Source organism: Rhinatrema bivittatum, chromosome 5 (genome assembly GCF_901001135.1).
Source record: "Rhinatrema bivittatum chromosome 5, aRhiBiv1.1, whole genome shotgun sequence".
Classification (NCBI taxonomy): Eukaryota; Metazoa; Chordata; class Amphibia; order Gymnophiona; family Rhinatrematidae; genus Rhinatrema; species Rhinatrema bivittatum.
This window is the reverse complement of record NC_042619.1, coordinates 350,807,515-350,829,052: the sequence shown is the minus strand read 5'-3', so window position 1 is coordinate 350,829,052 and position 21,538 is coordinate 350,807,515. Positions and strand designations below refer to the sequence as shown.

Sequence of the window (21,538 nt, the reverse complement as noted above, 5' to 3'; positions counted from 1 at the left end):
TTCATGCAAGAGTGCAGGCCAAGGAAACAGCTTTGATGGAACAACTTGGGAGAGTTAGTGACCTGGAACGGCAGCCTATCAGGTAACTTCTGTGCAGTTGGGGCAGGTCCAGGGTAAGCGTGTTAAACACTGAAAACATGAAAATACCAACAGAAACCTGAATTTATGCTTTTTGAGCTTAAGGTCCCATTACATTTTTCTATAGATCTCTTTAGGAGGCGTAATCAGAAGATTCTGTGAATACCTAATATAATCAACCCGCCGGTTAGCAACGTTTTCTTTTTGCACAACAGGAGGAGATCTTTATGTCCAAGGACCAGGATAGGAGGATGCCAACTTGTCTGTGGACAGTTTGGACTTAGCAGGCTAATCAAAGGATCCTTTATGGAAGAGACAAATGGACACATTTTTGGCAATGTCTGTATTCCCCCCAAAACCAGGTCAGTATCCTGTGCCTATACTTTTGCAGCAGACAGGTTTTGCTTTTAGAGTTAAATATTTCGATCTTGCAGGACTGAAGGGAGAAATTTCGGGCAATATACCAAGAGGCAATTTTTCTTAGAATTAATTTCATATTATAGATTCCTTGCAATTGATGAAACTATCAAATGCTTCAGGTATTTTTTGAGCCCTCACAATTGACATTCCTCCTCATCCTGCCACACCAGTCCAGAACAATTGGGTTACGTCCCTCTTCCAGCAGGTGGAGGCAGAGCCCATAACGTTTTCTGTGACATCATCACTACTCGTGTGGTGCAGTGACAGAGGCAGCATTCTCTACCTGGTGGTTGCCAATGAAGTCTTATGGCACCAGGATCCCAGCACCGATTCTGAATGAGCAGGAACTACTGGCAGTGATAAACCTTAATCTTCCCAAGGCCTCAGGACATGAAAGGATAAAACATTTACTTGTTATTGCAGAAAACTAAGAAGAAATCTGACAGTTGCTTACATTATAAGGAGCATTACCTGCATTCCACTATCTAGTTGCCTCATTGACCAATAAGTAAATTTTATGAAAGGCAAGTGTAGTTTGGGATTTACAAATGGCATCCACTGGAACTGTTCAGAAATCATGCATAAAAGCTGGGAAATGAAAGGAAACAATTATGATGACTCTTACTCCCACTAATACAGTAAAAGTTTATCTTCCAACGTTTTGACATAAAGACAGATATCCTAATGAAGTACTTGCATACTCAACAAAAATAATTTAGATGATCTCTTAATTCATTACAATGCATCTGGAAAAAAAAAAAGGAATGAGCCACAGATTAGGCCTTTGCCAAATGTATTTTAATAAAGAGAGCCAAAATAAAATTATTTGGCAAAATGATTCAGGTTAATGCTATCCTGCTGGCTTCACCCTTTATTCTTATCTTATACTACCATAAAAAGAAATAGCAGAAATAAAAGCTACAGCAAAATACCATAATATTCCTGAACATTATGCAATTAAAAAGCAGCACTACTATGTGCCATGGAATATCGAGTTTTCAGGATTTCACTGGGAAAAATTACAGGAAAAATGAATTAGCAACTACCTAGTAGCAATCAAGTTGTGGTTAAAATGCTTTAATTTCTAAGCAAATATTAACTTGACTGTATCCCATCAGCTGTTCTAAGGCATATTTTCTGGTTCAAGTACTTAATTAGTTTTAAATTCTATGGTATACTTTGGTACTGGTTTTTCCATTTATTTTGCAGAACTCTTCTATTATGTCACTGCCATATTACACACATTCAGGCCGATGCAATACAGTGCGCTCAGCCGAGTGCACCAGTTAACCCTTGGGTGGATGCTTGTCCACAATTCCTTATGCTGTAAGGGGATTAGCATGTCCAAAATGTGCATCCAACCCCCGCAAAGCTAATAGCATTCATCACATGTAAATTCATGTTGATGAGGGTATTAGGTCTTCATATAAAACTCAAGGACTGCCTGAGAGCTGAGACGATCCCTGCTAACCACAACCATCCTCAGGCATGCCCAAGCAAGGATGTTCGTGGTGGGAAAAATACGCTCCCTGTATCTCCCTGCAGGTAGCTGGGCACGTGGATGTGGCTGGCCAGGACCCAGACCCCTCCGCTGCGCTGCCTCTCTTATGCGCTGCTGGTACTTCCCTGGGACATCTTGGCAGTGGGCCCAGGGTCCCTGTTCTGGTTCTGCATCTTGCACATGCCATCGCGGGCGTCGATGTTGCCGAGGCATGAAGAATGCCCGTACCACTACTACGGACACTCAACGAAAAGCAGTCAGGAAGCAGGACCTGCTAAAACAGCAGTTTTGATTGGTCCAGCAATGCTTGGTAGGTGTGTTTGCATATATTGTCATCTTTATCGTGCGCGATAATACTGCGCACCGTGATAGCGCACGCAATACCGACTTAACGCCAAGAAAAAAAAGCGTTAACGGCATTTTGCATTTTGAAGAAAGATGCGGTTAGTTTGATACGCGGTCGACGATATTTCCATAGAAATTGGGATATCGTACCACGAAGGGTATTAAATAACCTAGCGGGCACATCACAGGGGACGTGCTGGAACAGATATAAAAATTTAGGCAGAATATTCATTTTAATGACATTTATACGCAGGCCAAGAAATCACTAAGTCTGCCCATTTCTGCAAATCAGTCTTTGGACTAACAAATTATCATAGCTTCTGGAAGAGAGACACATCAGGTTTCTGGGTATAGAAATCCCCAAATAGGAGAGGCCCTCAGTTACTACATGAAAACCAACCATACAGGTGGGAATAACTGATCTAGGACCAAGAGGAAATATCTCTGATTCACTGTACTTAATCTTCTACCCCGACAAAACACCAAAATTCTCTAATGCAGCCATTAGAGCAGGCCTTCATTTTTGAGCAGCCCAAAAAGTGTACAGAAAAGCAGAAAATATTGCTTTTCTGGTACTTCCTCCGACTTAATATCCTGCCTGCGATATTAAGTTAGAGGAACAAAAAGGAGAACCTTTAAAAAAATAAAAATAAAGTATGCCGGCAGTCAGGTTAGGAAAAGGGATGCTCGTAAAACTGAGAGTTCGATTTCCTAACCCGCTGACAACCGGGCTCTAGGGGTGCACAGTTTCCCCTAGCACCTCCTTTCTACCGTGGCAGCAGATTTAAATATTAAATCGGGCACCCCACCGAGGTCAATCATGAGCGCCCGTTTTCCTCAATCTGTTATTGCATTGGCAGGAAGTGAACTGGTTTCTTTAGGGGTTAACCCTTATACAAGGTAAGCTGCTCCTGCATGTCTGACGGGTAAATGCCTTACAGAAAAAAAATCCTACAAACAAAATTTTGGTTTTCCCCTTTACAAAATTATTCAAATATAATATGAGAAAGTGCAAACTAATTTGGCTACAAGGCTTAAAACTGGATTTCCCAAACTGTACAGCCAATTGAGTTGTCAGCACATGCACAATGAAAATGCATGCAATAAATCTGCATGTGCTGGGCCTGCGATGTACACACAATTTATAGATAAACGAGGAACACGTACCCTGGCACATTTCTCCAGCACATAGTGTTTGGGGGACGTGCACATGCACATTGGTTTCTCGTTGCTCTTGTTGTCTTCAGGCCTGAGTTTGTTAAGCTGATGATCTGAGATCCAGTCCATGAGAGCAGACGACAACTCGTACACATGAGTATTAAAAGGAACCTTGAAAAACAGGAATGAAATTCAGAGCTTTGAATACTGGACACAGTATGTAAATTAAAATTAAACCTTTCTGTAAGGATTTCACAGTAGAAGAGATACAATTTTTTTCTTTGATTCAGCAGCTGCCTTGCTTCTTTGGGATTCCAGGCCAATCAGAGCTGTTCTCTCTGTTGGACTACGGTGCCATGAACCTCCATTCACAACTATTCAGGAATCTGTCCCCTCCCAGCTCACTTAGCCCGGTCACTGCTGCCACCGTCCTCAGCCACGGCTCCTTCCTTAACCGTGCAGCCCTAAATCCAGCCACTCACTGCTGCGCACCGACTGGCACTCCCTCCCCCTCAGGGGCTGTGGGCACTGCCTCTGCAACGTCCTCAGCCCCCACTGACCCAAGGAACGGAAGATATGGCCAAGAAACTGAATCCAGGTCCTCCAACCGGCAAATCTACACAGCACTGACACTGAGCCACCCGGGCTAGATGACATGAAATATTTTGTTCGTTTGGAACAGTTAATGATGGCGGCATGATACCAAATATGATTTTCTTTCTGAGGGGCAGAGGAAAGCTCACACTACATATGAAGCTACCATCACACATAGCCATACTGCTGGTAAAATCCTTGCTGGCTATAACATTCCCAGTCTGCTGCCTGCTCTAGCTACTTTTTTTTAAAACACTTTTCCTATTACTTCCGGCAGGATACCCAGAAGAGACAACCTTGTGTCGGTACATTATATAAAAACAAAACATTTCTATAACATGGAGAATAAAATGGAAAATATAATATTGCCTCTGTATGGAAGCACGGTGTGACCACACCTTACAGCACTGTGTGTAGCTTGGGTCGTCTCCATCGCAAGACATTGCAGAGCCAGAAAAAGAGCAGAGGAGGGCGACAAAAAAAAAAAAATGATAATGGAAGGGGCACAGCTTCCCTATGAGAGGCTACAGAGATGAGGGCTTCCTAGCTTGGAAAAGCGAAGGCTGAAAGGGGACATGACAGTTTATAAAAATCACGAGTAAGCAAGCGACGTTTATTTACCCTTTCAAATACTAAAACGAGGGGATAATCTCTTATGTTAAAACAAATTGTGGAAAGTACTATTTCACTCAGTGCAGAATGGATTGTAGCCAAAGGATGGGGCATAGCTAAGTTTAACAGAGGTTTGGACACGTTCCTGCAGGAAAAGTCCAGAAAACATTAGCAGCCACTGTTATCCGTGAGAGCAAACAAGAGGAAACAGTTACTAGATGGGACTCTGCGGGGCACTCAGTATGACGATGGGCCTTGTCTGATCCAGTATGATGATATTTCATATGCTCTCATCTTAATTACTGCAAGTCATTCGCCTGCGCTTCACAGCACAAATCAAGTGTTCCCAAACCTCTATTCTAATGCTACAAATGAAGCCATTTGCCTTATACAATACCAGGGCTTCACCTGTTCATTGTTTAGATGTCTGGGAATGACTTGTTTTACTAAAATAGCATGACCGACGGAATTTATCTTTTTGCTCTAATTATTCTCTCTACTGTCCAAACTGGAGCCCATCTTGAAATAATTATGGCTGGGGGTTGATGGAATCCTGGGACAGCTGAAAATACATTTGTTAAAACTTAACTTATTCTTTGGTTACAAGAGTGCAAATTGTAACAATTCCTTCCACAAAATTGTTATTTTGGTTTCAGACTCATTCGACATTTTCCAGATTTCCTGATACATTTGAGATTTCTAACAATTACTTTAGATTGTTTTGATGCATCAACTGGTCGAGCTGAAGATTAGAAACAATCTTGCTCTACATCAAAGCACCTTCTCTGTGATTTATCAAGAATGGTAGATTTTGCTTGTTGTGTGCAATCTGATGGACTTCGCTGAAAACGAAATTACAGAGGCGTTCCAGAGAAGGGCGACTAAAATTACGTGGGATCTGTAACCGGAAGACTTATGAGGAGAGGCTGAAGGGCCTGAATATATCCTGGACGAGAGGAGGTGCGGGGGAGACCTTCAGATAGCTGAATGGTTTTAGTGACACATGTTTCTCAAATCTTTTCTGGAGGAAAGTAAACAGGCCATGACTAGTTCTACTAGGGGGAATGACTCAGTACCACGGAGAAAGTGGTGGATGCCTGGAATGCCTTCTGGAAGAGGTGGTGAAGACAAAAGCAGTAAACAAATTCAAAAGGCATGGGATAAACACTGTGGTTCCCTAATGGCTAGAGCTGGAAGTTAAGAAAAGGGTGCATGGGGGGGGTAACCAGCTTGAAATGGCAGCTGCCACCTCTAACAGAAGTCATGGGAATTACTTCCCTTAACCAATCAGCTTACATGATTTTGACGCATGGGGATTACTAGCCTTAATCAATTAGCTTACATGATTTTGACACAATTGCAGCACTGCTCTTCGATTCAACGGCAGGAGGGGGAAGAAAAGAGGAATTGGATTCAGACAACCACCAACACTGGGCCCTGACTTTTTCGGTCTAGGGTACCGATATGCAGACGACATGGAAAAAGCGCAGCACTGTATGAATTATCAGGAAGGCTGCTCACTCTGTAAAAATGTTGCGGGTTTGACAGTTGCTTGGATTTGATTTCTAATATTACTACCCATAACAGAATCATGGGAGTAACCTGCATGGAGCTTGCTGGGCAGACTGGATGGACCATTGGGTCTTTTTCTGCCATCAGTACTATGTTACATTACATACTTGTGATTGCCATTCTCAAACAGTAACAACTTGGTGGAATCATTCTCATGGATCTGCCTGGTGCAAGAGAAATTATTTTTTTTACACTTTGGCCAATTATTGTATAAATCTTATATTTGTCTCAGACAATCTCAATTGATGTCTCCAAAGGACACTCAAACTGTGTCGGAAAAACATTCAACATGACATTTTACACCTGCAATATACAGAAATCTGGCCTCTAAGGCTGAAGACAGAAAGAAACTATGATAGCAACTACAAACTACCCATTCTTTTTCTATCTAATGCCACAGATCCTAGTAGATCTCCAATTTTACCTTGGCTTCTCCATCAACTAAGATCTTCCTTGCTTGACCCATGTCTTCTTGAGTTAAGTTACTGTTTCTGCCCTCAAAAACTCCATTGGGAGACTGTTCCATGTATCTAGCACCCTTTCTGTGAAGGAATGTTTCTATGCTAATGCCAGAAACATGCCAGAAGTCTAAGAAGTAAGATGGGAGAATTAGAATGTATAGCAGTAAATGATGACATAGACTTAATTGGCATCTCAGAGACATGGTGGAAAGAGGATAACCAATGGGACAGTGCTATACCGGGGTACAAATTATATCGCAATGACAGAGAGGAGCAGTCGGGAGGAGGTGTGGCGCTTTATGTCCGGGATGGCATAGAGTCCAACAGGATAAACATCCTGCATGAGACTAAATACAAAATTGAATCTTTATGGGTAGAAATCCCTTGTGTATCAGGGAAGACTACAGTGATAGGGGTATACTACCGTCCACCTGGTCAAGATGGTGAGATGGACAGTGAAATGCTAAGAGAAATTTTAAACTAGAACAAAGGGGAAAGCCGACAGTCGCTCAGCAGCGCATGGTTCGGAGAGATGTATCTTTAAAGGATACTAATGATGCACTAGAATTAGGGCATCCCGACAGTGAGGTTCCAATAATTAGAAAAGTAGTCCAAATGCCTGTAACTAAAAACTCACCTGAGCTAAAAAATTCTAACTTATCCCTATCAATTAAAAAGCAGAATAAAAATACAATCAAAAAACAAACTTTGAAATGTTTGTATGCTAATGCCAGAAGTCTAAGAAGTAAGATGGGAGAATTAGAATGTATAGCAGTAAATGATGACATAGACTTAATTGGCATCTCAGAGACATGGTGGAAAGAGGATAACCAATGGGACAGTGCTATACCGGGGTACAAATTATATCGCAATGACAGAGAGGAGCAGTCGGGAGGAGGTGTGGCGCTTTATGTCCGGGATGGCATAGAGTCCAACAGGATAAACATCCTGCATGAGACTAAATACAAAATTGAATCTTTATGGGTAGAAATCCCTTGTGTATCAGGGAAGACTACAGTGATAGGGGTATACTACCGTCCACCTGGTCAAGATGGTGAGATGGACAGTGAAATGCTAAGAGAAATTAGGGAAGCCAACCAAATTGGTAGTGCAGTAATAATGGGAGACTTCAATTACCCCAATATAGACTGGGTAAATGTATCATCGGGTCACGCTAGAGAGATAACGTTCCTGGATGGAATAAATGATAGCTTTATGGAGCAAATGGTTCAGGAACCGACGAGAGAGGGAGCAATTTTAGATCTAATTCTCAGTGGAGCACAGGACTTGGTGAGAGAGGTAACGGTGGTGGGGCCGCTTGGCAATAGTGATCATAATATGATCAGATTTGATTTAATGACTGGAAAAGGAACAGTGTGCAAATCCAAAGCTCTCGTGCTAAACTTTCAAAAGGGAAACTTTGATAAAATGAGAAACTTTCAAAAGGGAAACTTTGATAAAATGAGAAAAATTGTTAGAAAAAAACTGAAAGGAGCAGCTACAAAAGTAAAAAATGTCCAAGAGGCGTGGTCATTGTTAAAAAATACCATTCTAGAAGCACAGTCCAGATGTATTCCACACATTAAGAAAGGTGGAAAGAAGGCAAAACGATTACCGGCATGGTTAAAAGGGGAGGTGAAAGAAGCTATTTTAGCCAAAAGATCTTCATTCAAAAATTGGAAGAAGGATCCAACAGAAGAAAATAGGATAAAGCATAAACATTGGCAAGTTAAATGTAAGACATTGATAAGACAGGCTAAGAGAGAATTTGAAAAGAAGTTGGCTGTAGAGGCAAAAACTCACAGTAAAAACTTTTTTAAATATATCCGAAGCAGAAAGCCTGTGAGGGAGTCAGTTGGACCTTTAGATGATCGAGGGGTTAAAGGGGCACTTAGAGAAGATAAGGCCATCGCGGAAAGATTAAATGATTTCTTTGCTTCGGTGTTTACTGAAGAGGATGTTGGGGAGGTACCCGTAATGGAGAAGGTTTTCATGGGTAATGATTCAGATGGACTGAATCAAATCACGGTGAACCTAGAAGATGTGGTAGGCCTGATTGACAAACTGAAGAGTAGTAAATCACCTGGACCGGATGGTATACACCCCAGAGTTCTGAAGGAACTAAAAAATGAAATTTCAGACCTATTAGTAAAAATTTGTAACTTATCATTAAAATCATCCATTGTACCTGAAGACTGGAGGATAGCAAATGTAACCCCAATATTTAAAAAGGGCTCCAGGGGCGATCCGGGAAACTACAGACCGGTTAGCCTGACTTCAGTGCCAGGAAAAATAGTGGAAAGTGTTCTAAACATCAAAATCACAGAACATATAGAAAGACATGGTTTAATGGAACAAAGTCAGCATGGCTTTACCCAGGGCAAGTCTTGCCTCACAAATCTGCTTCACTTTTTTGAAGGAGTTAATAACATGTGGATAAAGGTGAACCGGTAGATATAGTATACTTGGATTTTCAGAAGGCGTTTGACAAAGTTCCTCATGAGAGGCTTCTAGGAAAAGTAAAAAGTCATGGGATAGGTGGCGATGTCCTTTCGTGGATTGCAAACTGGCTAAAAGACAGGAAACAGAGAGTAGGATTAAATGGGCAATTTTCTCAGTGGAAGGGAGTGGACAGTGGAGTGCCTCAGGGATCTGTATTGGGACCCTTACTGTTCAATATATTTATAAATGATCTGGAAAGAAATACGACGAGTGAGATAATCAAATTTGCAGATGACACAAAATTGTGCAGAGTAGTTAAATCACAAGCAGATTGTGATAAATTGCAGGAAGACCTTGTGAGACTGGAAAATTGGGCATCCAAATGGCAGATGAAATTTAATGTGGAAAAGTGCAAGGTGATGCATATAGGGAAAAATAACCCATGCTATAATTACACGATGTTGGGTTCCATATTAGGTGCTACAACCCAAGAAAGAGATCTAGGTGTCATAGTGGATAACACATTGAAATCGTCGGTTCAGTGTGCTGCGGCAGTCAAAAAAGCAAACAGAATGTTGGGAATTATTAGAAAAGGAATGATGAATAAAACGGAAAATGTCATAATGCCTCTGTATCGCTCCATGGTGAGACCGCACCTTGAATACTGTGTACAATTCTGGTCGCCGCATCTCAAAAAAGATATAATTGCGATGGAGAAGGTACAGAGAAGGGCTACCAAAATGATAAGGGGAATGGAACAACTCCCCTATGAGGAAAGACTAAAGAGATTAGGACTTTTCAGCTTGGAGAAGAGACGACTGAGGGGGGATATGATAGAGGTGTTTAAAATCATGAGAGGTCTAGAACGGGTAGATGTGAATCGGTTATTTACTCTTTCAGATAGTAGAAGGACTAGGGGACACTCCATGAAGTTAGCATGGGGCACATTTAAAACTAATCGGAGAAAGTTCTTTTTTACTCAACGCACAATTAAACTCTGGAATTTGTTGCCAGAGAATGTGGTTCGTGCAGGTAGTATAGCTGTGTTTAAAAAAGGATTGGATAAGTTCTTGGAGGAGAAGTCCATTACCTGCTATTAGGTTCACTTAGAGAATAGCCACTGCCATTAGCAATGGTTACATGGAATAGACTTAGTTTTTGGGTACTTGCCAGGTTCTTATGGCCTGGATTGGCCACTGTTGGAAACAGGATGCTGGGCTTGATGGACCCTTGGTCTGACCCAGTATGGCATTTTCTTATGTTCTTATGTTCTTATTACACTCATCATCCCTACTTCCTGAAAAAGCACGTATGTAAAACTGGGGGCCATAAGGTCCTGATTTGACCTCAAGGGCCTTTTTTAATGCCACACTTTTCAGTTTTATCATCAGAAGGGTTCAGATATATATATGGACCCAAGGCAGCATATACAGAGAAGGGTCAAACTAGCACAAGTTTGAACTTTGTGAGCAGTAAGGTCAATCATCAAGGCTTCAACTATTGCCGTGGATGATCAGCTCACAAGTTTCAAACTTTTTAGTTATTTTTCTGAAAGTTTCTACTAATGCTGTGTTGGAGTGCCTCAAGTTTGGATAAAGATGAACAAAGAAGAAACAGGATGCCAAACCGCTGGGCTGAAAGCTTGCATAGTTCCCAAGCAGAAAGCAGCCACTCATCTCTCACCTTAGAAGTTTTGGTGACTGGCTGCGTTTTCTCCTGTTTGCTCGGTTTCTTCTCCTGATTTATGTACGTGCTATTGTCTTTACATTTCTGTACTGTTAGAAACGCATGTTTCTTCTGCAAAACAATACATTCACGAATTACATTTGATTTGATTCTGAAGCACAGGAAAAGCAAAGTGAAATACTGAAAAAACTCTTGAACATACCTGTAAGTTTTCTAAACGAGCTTGCACTTTCCTCGTCTGAATTTCCAGCTTCCTGTTCTGCTCACTAACATCCGTCAACTACAACAAAAGCAAAATGTATCAACCAGAGACTGGAAATCATTAGTTACAGATATTTCCAAAATATTAGGCTCTAAGACTACAATTCCGCTCTGCAGTAAGTTGTACAGGGAAGCTTTTCAGTACTATCTACCAATCTGCCCAAGCAACCCTTTGTTTCCTAAGACCAGTGACCAACTTTTCAAAAACTATTTTTCTGCTTAACTCTTTTGAGTGCCATCATTAAACTGATATTGATGACAGAACTATAAACAAATGTTTTCTTTGCTTATTCTGGATGCCAGTTCTTTTATTTCTAGTAGTTTATTGGTGGATCCTACTGTAAACACTAGATGTCAGCATCTATTTAAAAAGCAAGGAGTAAGTTTTTTTTCCATAATCTAATATTGGTTATCAAATAGATTACAAAACTAGAGCAATAGAATCTACATAACATATCCTGACTGATTTTAAATTTACAAAGAAATAAAAATATCCAGCTAAAAACCATTTTATAGTTACAATTAGATAAAGATATGAGTGCGCAGGAACTATCAAGTAATGAAATTATACACCTCAGATGATTTCGGCAATTAGCTACAGCATGTGCCACAGCATTTGGATTGAATGTAATTTTATAATGCAAACATCCGTATATAATTCTATATACTAAGTCCTTGCACATTGACTGGCTGGGCTCTGAATTCTGCATTCAACTGAGAAGAGCTGCTGCAAATTGCTTGTAATTTATATAAATATGAACTAGAAATAGACACCTTTCTTTTCAGTCAACTATAACAAACTTGCTTCTTTCTCCTTTTGCTGCATCTTTACCAGCTCTAAAAGAACGAGAGAATAAACATGGTCTTCTTCAGATCTGGAGGCTAAGCCTTCGTTTTCATGCGCATAAGTAGTGTTTATTTTCTCATGCATCTGAAATCTTTATTTTATGTGCAGTTGGAAAGCCTCTCTTCACCTGTTTGTCAGAATCACAAACTCTACATTATTTTACAAATAAAATAGATTGGCATAGCTAAGTGAGGCCAATTCCAATCCTCAAAGGCTGCGAAGATATCCACACTGACAATTAATGATGTATATTTGTACACATTTGGTATAAAGTTAATAGTATGTTTTGGTTGACCAAAAAGAAATCTAACCTTTGCAACCCTTGAGGAGTGGAATTGGTCACCTAGGAGCTACAATATCTAAAGGAGATATAAAGTATTAATTCTTGCCTCCTTTTTTAGAGAGTCATTCATATCCTTCAAAGTGTCAAATGATGTCTTGAGCCGTTTGTTTTCTTTAATCTTCTCTTTAAGGGCTTCTGACAGTTGCTTAATCTCTGCGTCATGTTGCTGCAAAGGAACAAGTCAGTCTTAGAGAAAGGAAGTTTGCTTACCCATAAATAGGGTTCTTTGTAGTCAGCTGGATGAAATAGCCATAACGAGTGGGAGATATTATTTGACGATGCAGACATGGATTCAGCTCTCAGAACTTCGTGAAAAAAAACAACGCTTTACCGAGTATGTGCAGGGGTTCCCGCACACACAGTGCCTTGTGAGCCCCTTCCAGAACTTAAGCTTTAGCGAGGCACTGAAGTGGCCTTGAGAGGAGACACTAAAAATCACCATGGCTCACACCTGATGGGCCTCGAAGGAGTCTGCGATCTGTAAGCCAGCCAGGAGCATAACCATACAGTCCGCTAGCCATTTGGACAGAGATTCAGGCCGATTCAGAAAAACACGTGGGAGAGCAACTGCCCTTCCCAATTTATTGGGATCAAAGAACTCAAACAGTTGAGGAGCTTGACAGCTTCTTTGGCAGTATGCCAGGCCTTTCTTACAGTCTAAGGATCAAATACACCGTTTTCCTTTGTGTGCATGACTTCTTGAAAAGGATGTAGCCTGATTATTGAGGAAAACACATACCAGTTTTGGAAGGCAACTTTTCCTACAGCTTAAACAGCGAATTGTTTTGCTTGGCGCTTCATTTTAGATTAAGTTCCCCTGCAAATGTGTTGTGACCTATCAAGGTAATTCCTATATTTTCTGTGATCCAGCCCATTTGGAAACCTTTTTGTTAATAAAACATCCGTGTCTAATGGTTAGGAAGCTATGTGGCGTGTATGGGGAATTTAACATGATTAATTCTGACAGCCTCTTGTACATGAATTATGTCCTTTTTAGTTAGATTATCTGTACCGCATTAATGGGGACTATTATAATGGGTTATGTTTTTACTTTTCCTCTGATAATTTCTAAGGTTATGTTATGCAATAACCTACTGTATTTTTTGCTTTTTTCCCTCAATTTATTGTAAATTGATTAAAACCAAATAGAAATTTAAAAACAGACTAAGGGGCTCACACGGTACTGTGTGTGGGAACTGTACATGGTACTGTGTGTGGGAACTGAGGGTGCTGACACAGACCCAGCAGAGAGCTGGGTCTGTGTCAGCACCCTCAGATAATGTCACCAACATATGACTAATTCTCGCCAGCTTGTCAACAGAAGAAACAAGAATAAGGTACATATTAAGCAGTTTCTGTGGGAAACCATCTACTGAATCTATTTCATTACAGATTAAAAAGCTGCACTATTTACTAACCACAAGAATATTAGGAAAATACCTTTGGCATCTCCCCACACTGCTAAAGATGTCCCCTACAGTATCTAATTGTGTCTTCATTAAATCAGCTAGTACAGATGCAAATGGGATCCTAAAATTTATGTAGTTTTAGCGAACAGAGATGGCCAAAGTGTATAAAATGGGAGATGGAGTCAGACAGATTCATAGATTCTTTTGTAGATGGCTTTTGCATTTGGATCTAAGCAGATATAATTGTTTTTTTAATGAACAGTAGAAACCAAGCAACCAAAAATAAACTACTGCAGATTTTCTTATACAGAATGTCAAATCTACTTAAAGGGGACATATCTGTGCAATCACATATTATGCTCCTTTTCTTCACTGATATTGGAAACAGATTCCCCCTCTGCCCAAACGAGAGGGCAATAAAAATGCAGAACATTTGTAAACCTCAAAGTCAGCATGCTCACGATCATCAGGCTGTCTCTGTCGCCAATTATGATGCGTCCATAAATAGGAGGGCATGGGGGGCAGGTGCCCGGCAGCACTCACTTGACACTGGGGACAGGTATGGTCGTTGGGACCCTCCTCATGCCGAGCCTGCTGCGGAAGGATGACGTGCAGTGCTCCCATGACGCCACAGTTTGGCCAACAACGTGATGTCAGAGAAAGGGGTGGTGGCGGGTCAGAAGGGGAGGACATCTTTGGATGACTTAGTTGAAAAGTTGCCGTCTGATGAGGGCGGGCCTTTAAATACTGGGCTCTGCCTCTGGGATATCCCTTTTTCTGATAAGGCCAGCGTTCGGTGTCCAGCAAGATTACCTTTCCCATCAATACATTTTACCGGTGGATGTTCATGAGACTAGCACACGGGCGCTAAGCAGCAGGAGCCACGCACATCCAATTAGAAGTAGACAAAAAAAATAAATAAAATCATTGCATGCACTAGAGGGCGAACAGACCCACAAGGTGGTAAACACATTATTAGAATTGGCTCTCTGGGTCGCAGACACACAACCACCATTGCTTGTTGGCACACATAGCATGGGGAAACACAGCCCCATCACTTAGCCTCCGTTCTGGTGCTAAATGCACCACGAAGGTGCAGGGAGGGAGCAATGCGAGGGCTGGATGTGCCAAAAAGAAAGGCAAGGCGGCCCTGGTATAACCGCCCACAGTACAATCAATCATAGGGAGTGAAAGCACAACACCTGGGGGGCAACAGGATCACGAGGATGCAGGGATTGTTTGTCCGTTGAAGCAGATGGTGGAGAATGCCATGTACACTGAGCATTGCACGCATGCCACACAAGCCTACCCAATGAGATACTCTGAACCCCAGTGCATACACCTTCTCCCGCTCGAGGGGGGTGACTATGGGCATTACCAAGCAATGCAGGGCAACCCTCTCATAGTGAGAAAGGTATAGGCCAGACAGGCCTTGCCATGTAGAGGGGAGTGGAGGAAAGAAAAGCCTTGGAACATGGGCAGGGAGGCAGGACAATGAGCCACTCCAGTGGGCTCCTGCCATTGGATGGGCACCGAACGTACCAATGCAATTCAGTGATGGCAGTTGGGGCTCAAGCACAGGTATAGAGAGCAGTGGCACAATGGCAGCGGCAGTGGCAAATCCGCCTCAATGGGCTCTACGCCATACATGAGCTACCCAGAGGCATACCCATATCCTCCACAGCACTGGTGGGGGTAATGGCCCATGACAGCACCGGGGTCAAACGCCTGTGGCTTGCAGGTACCTCCCAGGGTACCTGGCACAACCTATCCAAGACCCAGTCCTTCAGATGGCACAACAGCAGGACTCAAAGATCCCAGAACAGTCTCTGACTGTCAGATGTATGGCAAGTTTCAGGGGAAATAGCATAGCTGAGTGGTGAAGTGGGACCAGTTCGAGCCCCCATGAGGCAGCAAGGCCACCGGGGGATGAAAGATTCATATCCAATGGCGAGAATGGAGTACTAAGAAAAATACAGGATAACAGCAATGAACAAGAGAATAACACAGCCTCAAGGGGTGAGCTGTCACCCAGCAATGGTTACAAGGCAAATTCCTTCAAGGAGGCGGCATGATTGAAGGTGAGAAAAAGAAAGAGAAATGCAAAGTGTAAGACAAGGTCAGACAAGTTCCAAGAGCTATTCCGATTCATCGGATTTGGAGAGCCCTTCGGATGCTAGCCTAAGCAGGCCTTTAAAGGATGTGACTGAGGTGTCCAGGGGGACTACCAGCGCTGACTATCACAGCTGTGGGGAGGTATTCCTAAAGCCCTTTGAAAAAAAGATTAAGAAATGAACATACATAAGACACATTCAGAATTATGGGAGGAGGAAATGAGGAGAGAAAAAGAAGAGAAAAGGTGATGAAGCACCAGCCTGTTATAACAAGGTTCCCAGAAACATAAGTAATTGGACAAAGCCATTTATGAGAATTCTAACCATCACTGGACTGGATGACCCTACGCAACATGGTCCCATGTTGAGCTATGCCAACACCATTCTAGAAGTGTACCAGGAATAGGAGGTATGGGGATGGCTGAAACATGAACGCTTCAGGGACAAAAGGGTAGAAAATAGTTTTATGTCATGGGAAGTGCAAGACATAGGCCTATGGTTTAAACAGATGACGAATAAGGTATTAGATGTAGGTGCTAGAACATGTTCTACCCAAAGACATAAGTATCAAGGGGCACATGTGACAGCACAGATTATCAATAACACGTGCTGGCGGTACAACAAGTCATTTATTTATAGATTTTTCTATACCGGGGTACGTAAATAACATCACCTCGGTTTACATTCAAACAGTAATTCAGCATTGCGCTTTACAATATAACAAGGTAACTAAACGAAAAACAATACAGTATATAACTTTATATTAATAGAATATCAGCAATATATGAGAGATTGTGGCAGTTAGGAAGAGTAGTTGAGGATTCAGATCATTGATAGTAGGCTTTTTTAAATAGCCAGGTTTTAAGGTTTTGTTTAAATTTTTTGTGACAGAGTTCCTGGCGTAATTCAGAGGGCATGGTGTTCCATATTGTTGATCCAGCAATGATGAAAGATCGTTCTTTTGTACTAGAGAGTTTAGTCAGATTGGCTGCTGGGATATTTAGTTTGGCTAAATTCTGGAATCTCGTTGGGCGGGAAGACGTTTTGAATTGTAGTTGATCTGTAAACCAGAGCATTTCTCTGTTTTGAATGGCTTTGTGTATCAGCGACATAGATTTATAAATTATCCTGTAAGCCACAGGTAGCCAGTGCAAAGACTGAAGAGCTGGAGTGATGTGATCATGGTGGCTTGTGTCTGTGATAATGCAAGATAAGTCATCTTGCAGCTTCCAGAATTGCAAGTTTAAACACATCTATTCTATTTGTTCAGCACCTCACCCCGCCAGTAAATGCACAAAGGGGAATCACACAGGGAGTTCTGCAAAGTCAAGATGAATGTGAAAAATTTTGCAAGGCTCCAAGGGTTTGGGTTCTTGCCACTTGTAGCTTGTTTTGGCCACTGTTGGAAACAGGATGCTGGGCTTGATGAACTCTTGGTCTGACCCAGTATAGCAATTTCTTATCCCCTGTGCAACTTGACGCATTGGATACTTGGCTGGAACACTACCCCAAAAGAAAGGAATCAGGCAAATTAGCAGATGGTTTTTGAGAAGGGTTTATAATCACTTTTCCTAGGGCCCATTGAGGGCACAGACTCGGGCAACACCTCATTGGTTGTCAGATATGCTGAGATTGTACAAAATAATTGGATGCCGAATTGGCATTGGATAGAACGGCAGGCCCATATGATGATCAATAACTTGCTGCTGTCACCTTTAGCATTTACACCTCAAAAGGTCCCAGGCAAATTCAGATTGATACAGAATCTATCATACCCACAAGGATCATCAGTGAACGACGATCTGATGGCAAAACAATGTTCAGTGCATTATGCATCATTCGATAGCGCAATAGCCTTATTGCAGGAATGTGGACAGGGAGCCCTCATGGCAAAGACCGATAATGAGTCAATATTCAGGTTACTACCAGTTCACCCATGCAGCTTCCCACTGTTAGGCTTCAAATTTCGTGGCATGTAGTATTTCTGTAAGTGCATGCCAATGGGGTGTTCGGTCTCTTGATCTTAGTTTGAGTTATTCAGTACATTTCTTCACTGGGTGATGGTGCAGAGCTGGGACTGGATAACATCATATATTACCTTGATGATTTTCAGTTTGTGGGGCTGCCAGATTCAGACACGTGTGCAGTTACTACAGGCATTTCAGGATGTAGCCAAGAAGCTGGGGGCTCCCAATAACCCAGGGAAAAAATGAGGGCCCCACGACAACAATTTGCTTCTTGTGTATAGAGTTGGATTTGGAAAGGTGTCCAGACTTCCAGTTGACAAGATACATAAGCTGCAGCCCCTGTTAACTCAAGCAATGCAGGCTAAGAAGTTGACACTAGCCAGGGTACAGACCTTATTGGGCAGCCTGAACTTTGCCTGTAGAGTTCTCCCAATGGGGAGAGTCTTTTTTGAGGGGGTTGGCAGCGGCATCATTTTATTCAGATCATGAAATCAGTTCAGGATGATCTGGCTGAATGGGCATCAGTGTCCATGTGGCCTGAGCCACCGATGTCCAGGTGTCCAAATGCTTCTGGAGATTGGGAATTCGGGGTTTTGAGGCTTTTTGCCAAGGTTCTTGGGGTGCTGAACCATGGCCTGCTGCATGGGTGGAGGTGGGCGTAACCTGGAACATACCATTCCTTGAATTCTTCCCCATTCTGGTTGCATTGGTAATTTGGGGTAGTAAACTATAGAACAAGTACATAAACTTTTGGTGCAACAATAAAGTGGAAATAGAAGTTATAAACAGGCAGACATCCAGGGGCCCCTAGGCTGGTAAATTTATTGCATGAGGTGATGTGTTTGCACCTTAATACAATCATAAGTGTGACATGTTCCAGGGGTCAATAATAGTGTTGCAGATTCACTGTCATGTGCTGAATGAAATTTATTTCAGAAACACGTTCCAGTGGGAGCTCTGAGAGGAGAGGATCACTTTGCTGGTGGCTGAAAGGAATCAGTAAGTTTTGCTTGGGAAATTATTTTTGTTTTTATTAGGGAGAAGTAAACTATTGGGATATGTTATTTAGTGTGTTTGTGCTTTTAATAGTCAGTAAGGCAGCTAATAAACAGAAGTTAGTGTGCATTCTCTGAAATGCTCCCTGTTCCACACGCAGGTCCCCAGAGGTAGGCAGAGCTCCGGAGTCTCAATGAATGGATAAGACTACGGTGCGAGGAAGAGGGATTCAGTTTTGTAAGGAACTGGGGAACCTTTTGGGGAAGGGGGAGTCTCTTCCGAAGGGATGGGTTCCACCTTAACCAGGGTGGAACCAGACTACTGGCGCTAACCTTTAAAAAGAAGATTGTTCTAGTTTAAAAGCTGCTCTAAGGGGAACGCCGACAGTCGCTCAGCAGCGCATGGTTCGGAGAGAGGTGTCTTCAAAGGATACTAATGATGCATTAGAATTAGGGCATCCCGACAGTGAGGTTCCAATAATAAGAAAAGTAATCCAAGTGCCTGTAATTAAAAACTCATCTGAGCTAAAAAAATTCTAATTTATCCCTATCAATTAAAAAGCAGAATGAAAATACAAACAAAAAACAAACTTTGAAATGTTTGTATGCTAATGCCAGAAGTCTAAGAAGTAAGATGGGAGAATTAGAATGTATAGCAGTGAATGTCATAAACCCCAAAATCAATCCTTCATGCTTATGCATCGAAAAAATTTTTTTTATTGTTCATTCAATCCTCCTAAGAGAGTGCAATAATTCAACTGTTTGCACAAAAAAAAATTTTTGATGGAAGGAGAGGAACGTTTCATATGCAATGATCATACATCCCCACCAGGGTAATATGATTGTGAATATAATCATAAACGGACCTCCTCCGACCAATATGTGCAGTTAATATTACAAACACTGTTGTGATCCAAACGCTTTTTTAAAAAAAAATTTTTGTGTGTCTTTGCTCTAAAACATTTATCGTTATTGATCAAGGTGACAAAAATCACTCAAATATTCTCAGTCAGTATCAAATATACACTTCCGCGCAGCCTTGTTAACTGCTCCCAACAAAGGGTATAGATGAATCGTTAAAGAACGCTTCTAAGAGGACCTAGGTTGGCAAGCTGGACAGTCTTTTATGGCTTAAAAAAAGCTCATGCAACACCCCGACTTATCTGCTGGTTTGGCGGGTCGCCGACGTAGCCACGTTTCAGGTCCGCTCAGGGACCTTTCATCAGGGAATTCGTCCTCTTGCAATGTCTCGTCTGTCAATGTTGGATCATTGCTTGCTAGGTTCGCGAAGTGAGTCAAAAGACTCTATCCAAGGCTGACAACGCGACATTGCAAGAGGACGAATTCCCTGATGAAAGGTCCCTGAGCGGACCTGAAACATGGCTACGTCGGCGACCCGCCAAACCAGCAGATAAGTCGGGGTGTTGCATGAGCTTTTTTTAAGCCATAAAAGACTGTCCAGCTTGCCAACCTAGGTCCTCTTAGAAGCGTTCTTTAACGATGCATCTATACCCTTTGTTGGGAGCAGTTAACAAGGCTGCGCGGAAGCGTATATTTGATACTGACTGAGAATATTTGAGTGATTTTTGTCACCTTGATCAATAACGATAAATGTTTTAGAGCAAAGACACACAAAAATTTTTTTTTAAAAAGCGTTTGGATCCCAACAGTGTTTGTAATATTAACTGCACATATTGGTCGGAGGAGGTCCGTTTATGATTATATTCACAATCATATTACCCTGGTGGGGATCTATGATCATTGCATATGAAACGTTCCTCTCCTTCCATCAAAAATTTTTTTTGTGCAAACAGTTGAATTATTGCACTCTCTTAGGAGGATTGAATGAACAATAAAAAAATGTTTTCGATGCATAAGCATGAAGGATTGATTTTGGGGTTTATGACAGCATTGTAAGAATCCTTCCTAAGTTGTTTTGGTGCTCATTGATAATAGCAGTGAATGATGACATAGACTTAATTGGCATCTCAGAGACATGGTGGAAAGAGGATAACCAATGGGACAGTGCTATACCGGGGTACAAATTATATCGCAATGACAGAGAGGAGCACTCGGGAGGAGGTGTGGTGCTTTATGTCCGAGATGGCATAGAGTCCAACAGGATAAACATCCTGCATGAGACTAAATGCACAATCAGATCTTTATGGGTAGAAATCCCTTGTGTGTTGAGGAAGATTATAGGGATAGGAGTATACTATTGTCCACCTGGTCAAGATGGTGAGACGGACAGTGAAATGCTAAGAGAAATTAGGGAAGCTAACCAAATTGATAGTGCAGTAATAATGGGAGATTTCAATTACCCCAATATAGACTGGCTAAATGCATCATCGGGACATGCTAGAGGGATAAAATTCCTGGATGGAATAAATGACAGTTTTATGGAGCAATTGGTTCAGGAACCGACGAGAGAGGGAGCAATTTTAGATCTAATTCTCAGTGGAGCACAGGATTTGGTGAGACAGGTAACGGTGGTGGGGCCACTTGGCAATAGTGATCATAATATGATCAAATTTGAATTAATGACTGGAAGGGGAACAGTAAGCAAATCCACGGCTAGTGCTAAACTTTCAAAAGGGAAACTTTGATAAAATGAGAAAAATAGAAAAAAAACTGAAAGGAGCAGCTACAAATGTAAAAATACATCATTCTAGAAGCACAGTCCAGATGTATTCCACACATTAAGAAAGGTGGAAAGGCAAAACGATTACTGGC

The 21,538-nt window shown here is 41.8% G+C and overlaps 1 protein-coding gene across 4 annotated transcripts in view; it reads right to left on the bottom strand.

Annotated features, from left to right (window-relative positions):
• CCDC138 (coiled-coil domain containing 138) overlaps positions 1-21,538 on the bottom strand; it is a 93,512-nt gene that overhangs the window by 27,665 nt on the left and 44,309 nt on the right. For all 4 annotated transcript variants that reach the window (XM_029604590.1, XM_029604591.1, XM_029604589.1 and 1 more), the window contains 5 exons: positions 12,367-12,486; positions 11,072-11,149; positions 10,867-10,980; positions 3,512-3,673; positions 970-1,086 (listed from right to left, as the gene is read on the bottom strand). In XM_029604590.1, coding sequence (XP_029460450.1) covers positions 970-1,086; positions 3,512-3,673; positions 10,867-10,980; positions 11,072-11,149; positions 12,367-12,486 — 591 coding nt within the window. The remainder of the gene's footprint in view (positions 1-969; positions 1,087-3,511; positions 3,674-10,866; positions 10,981-11,071; positions 11,150-12,366; positions 12,487-21,538) is intronic.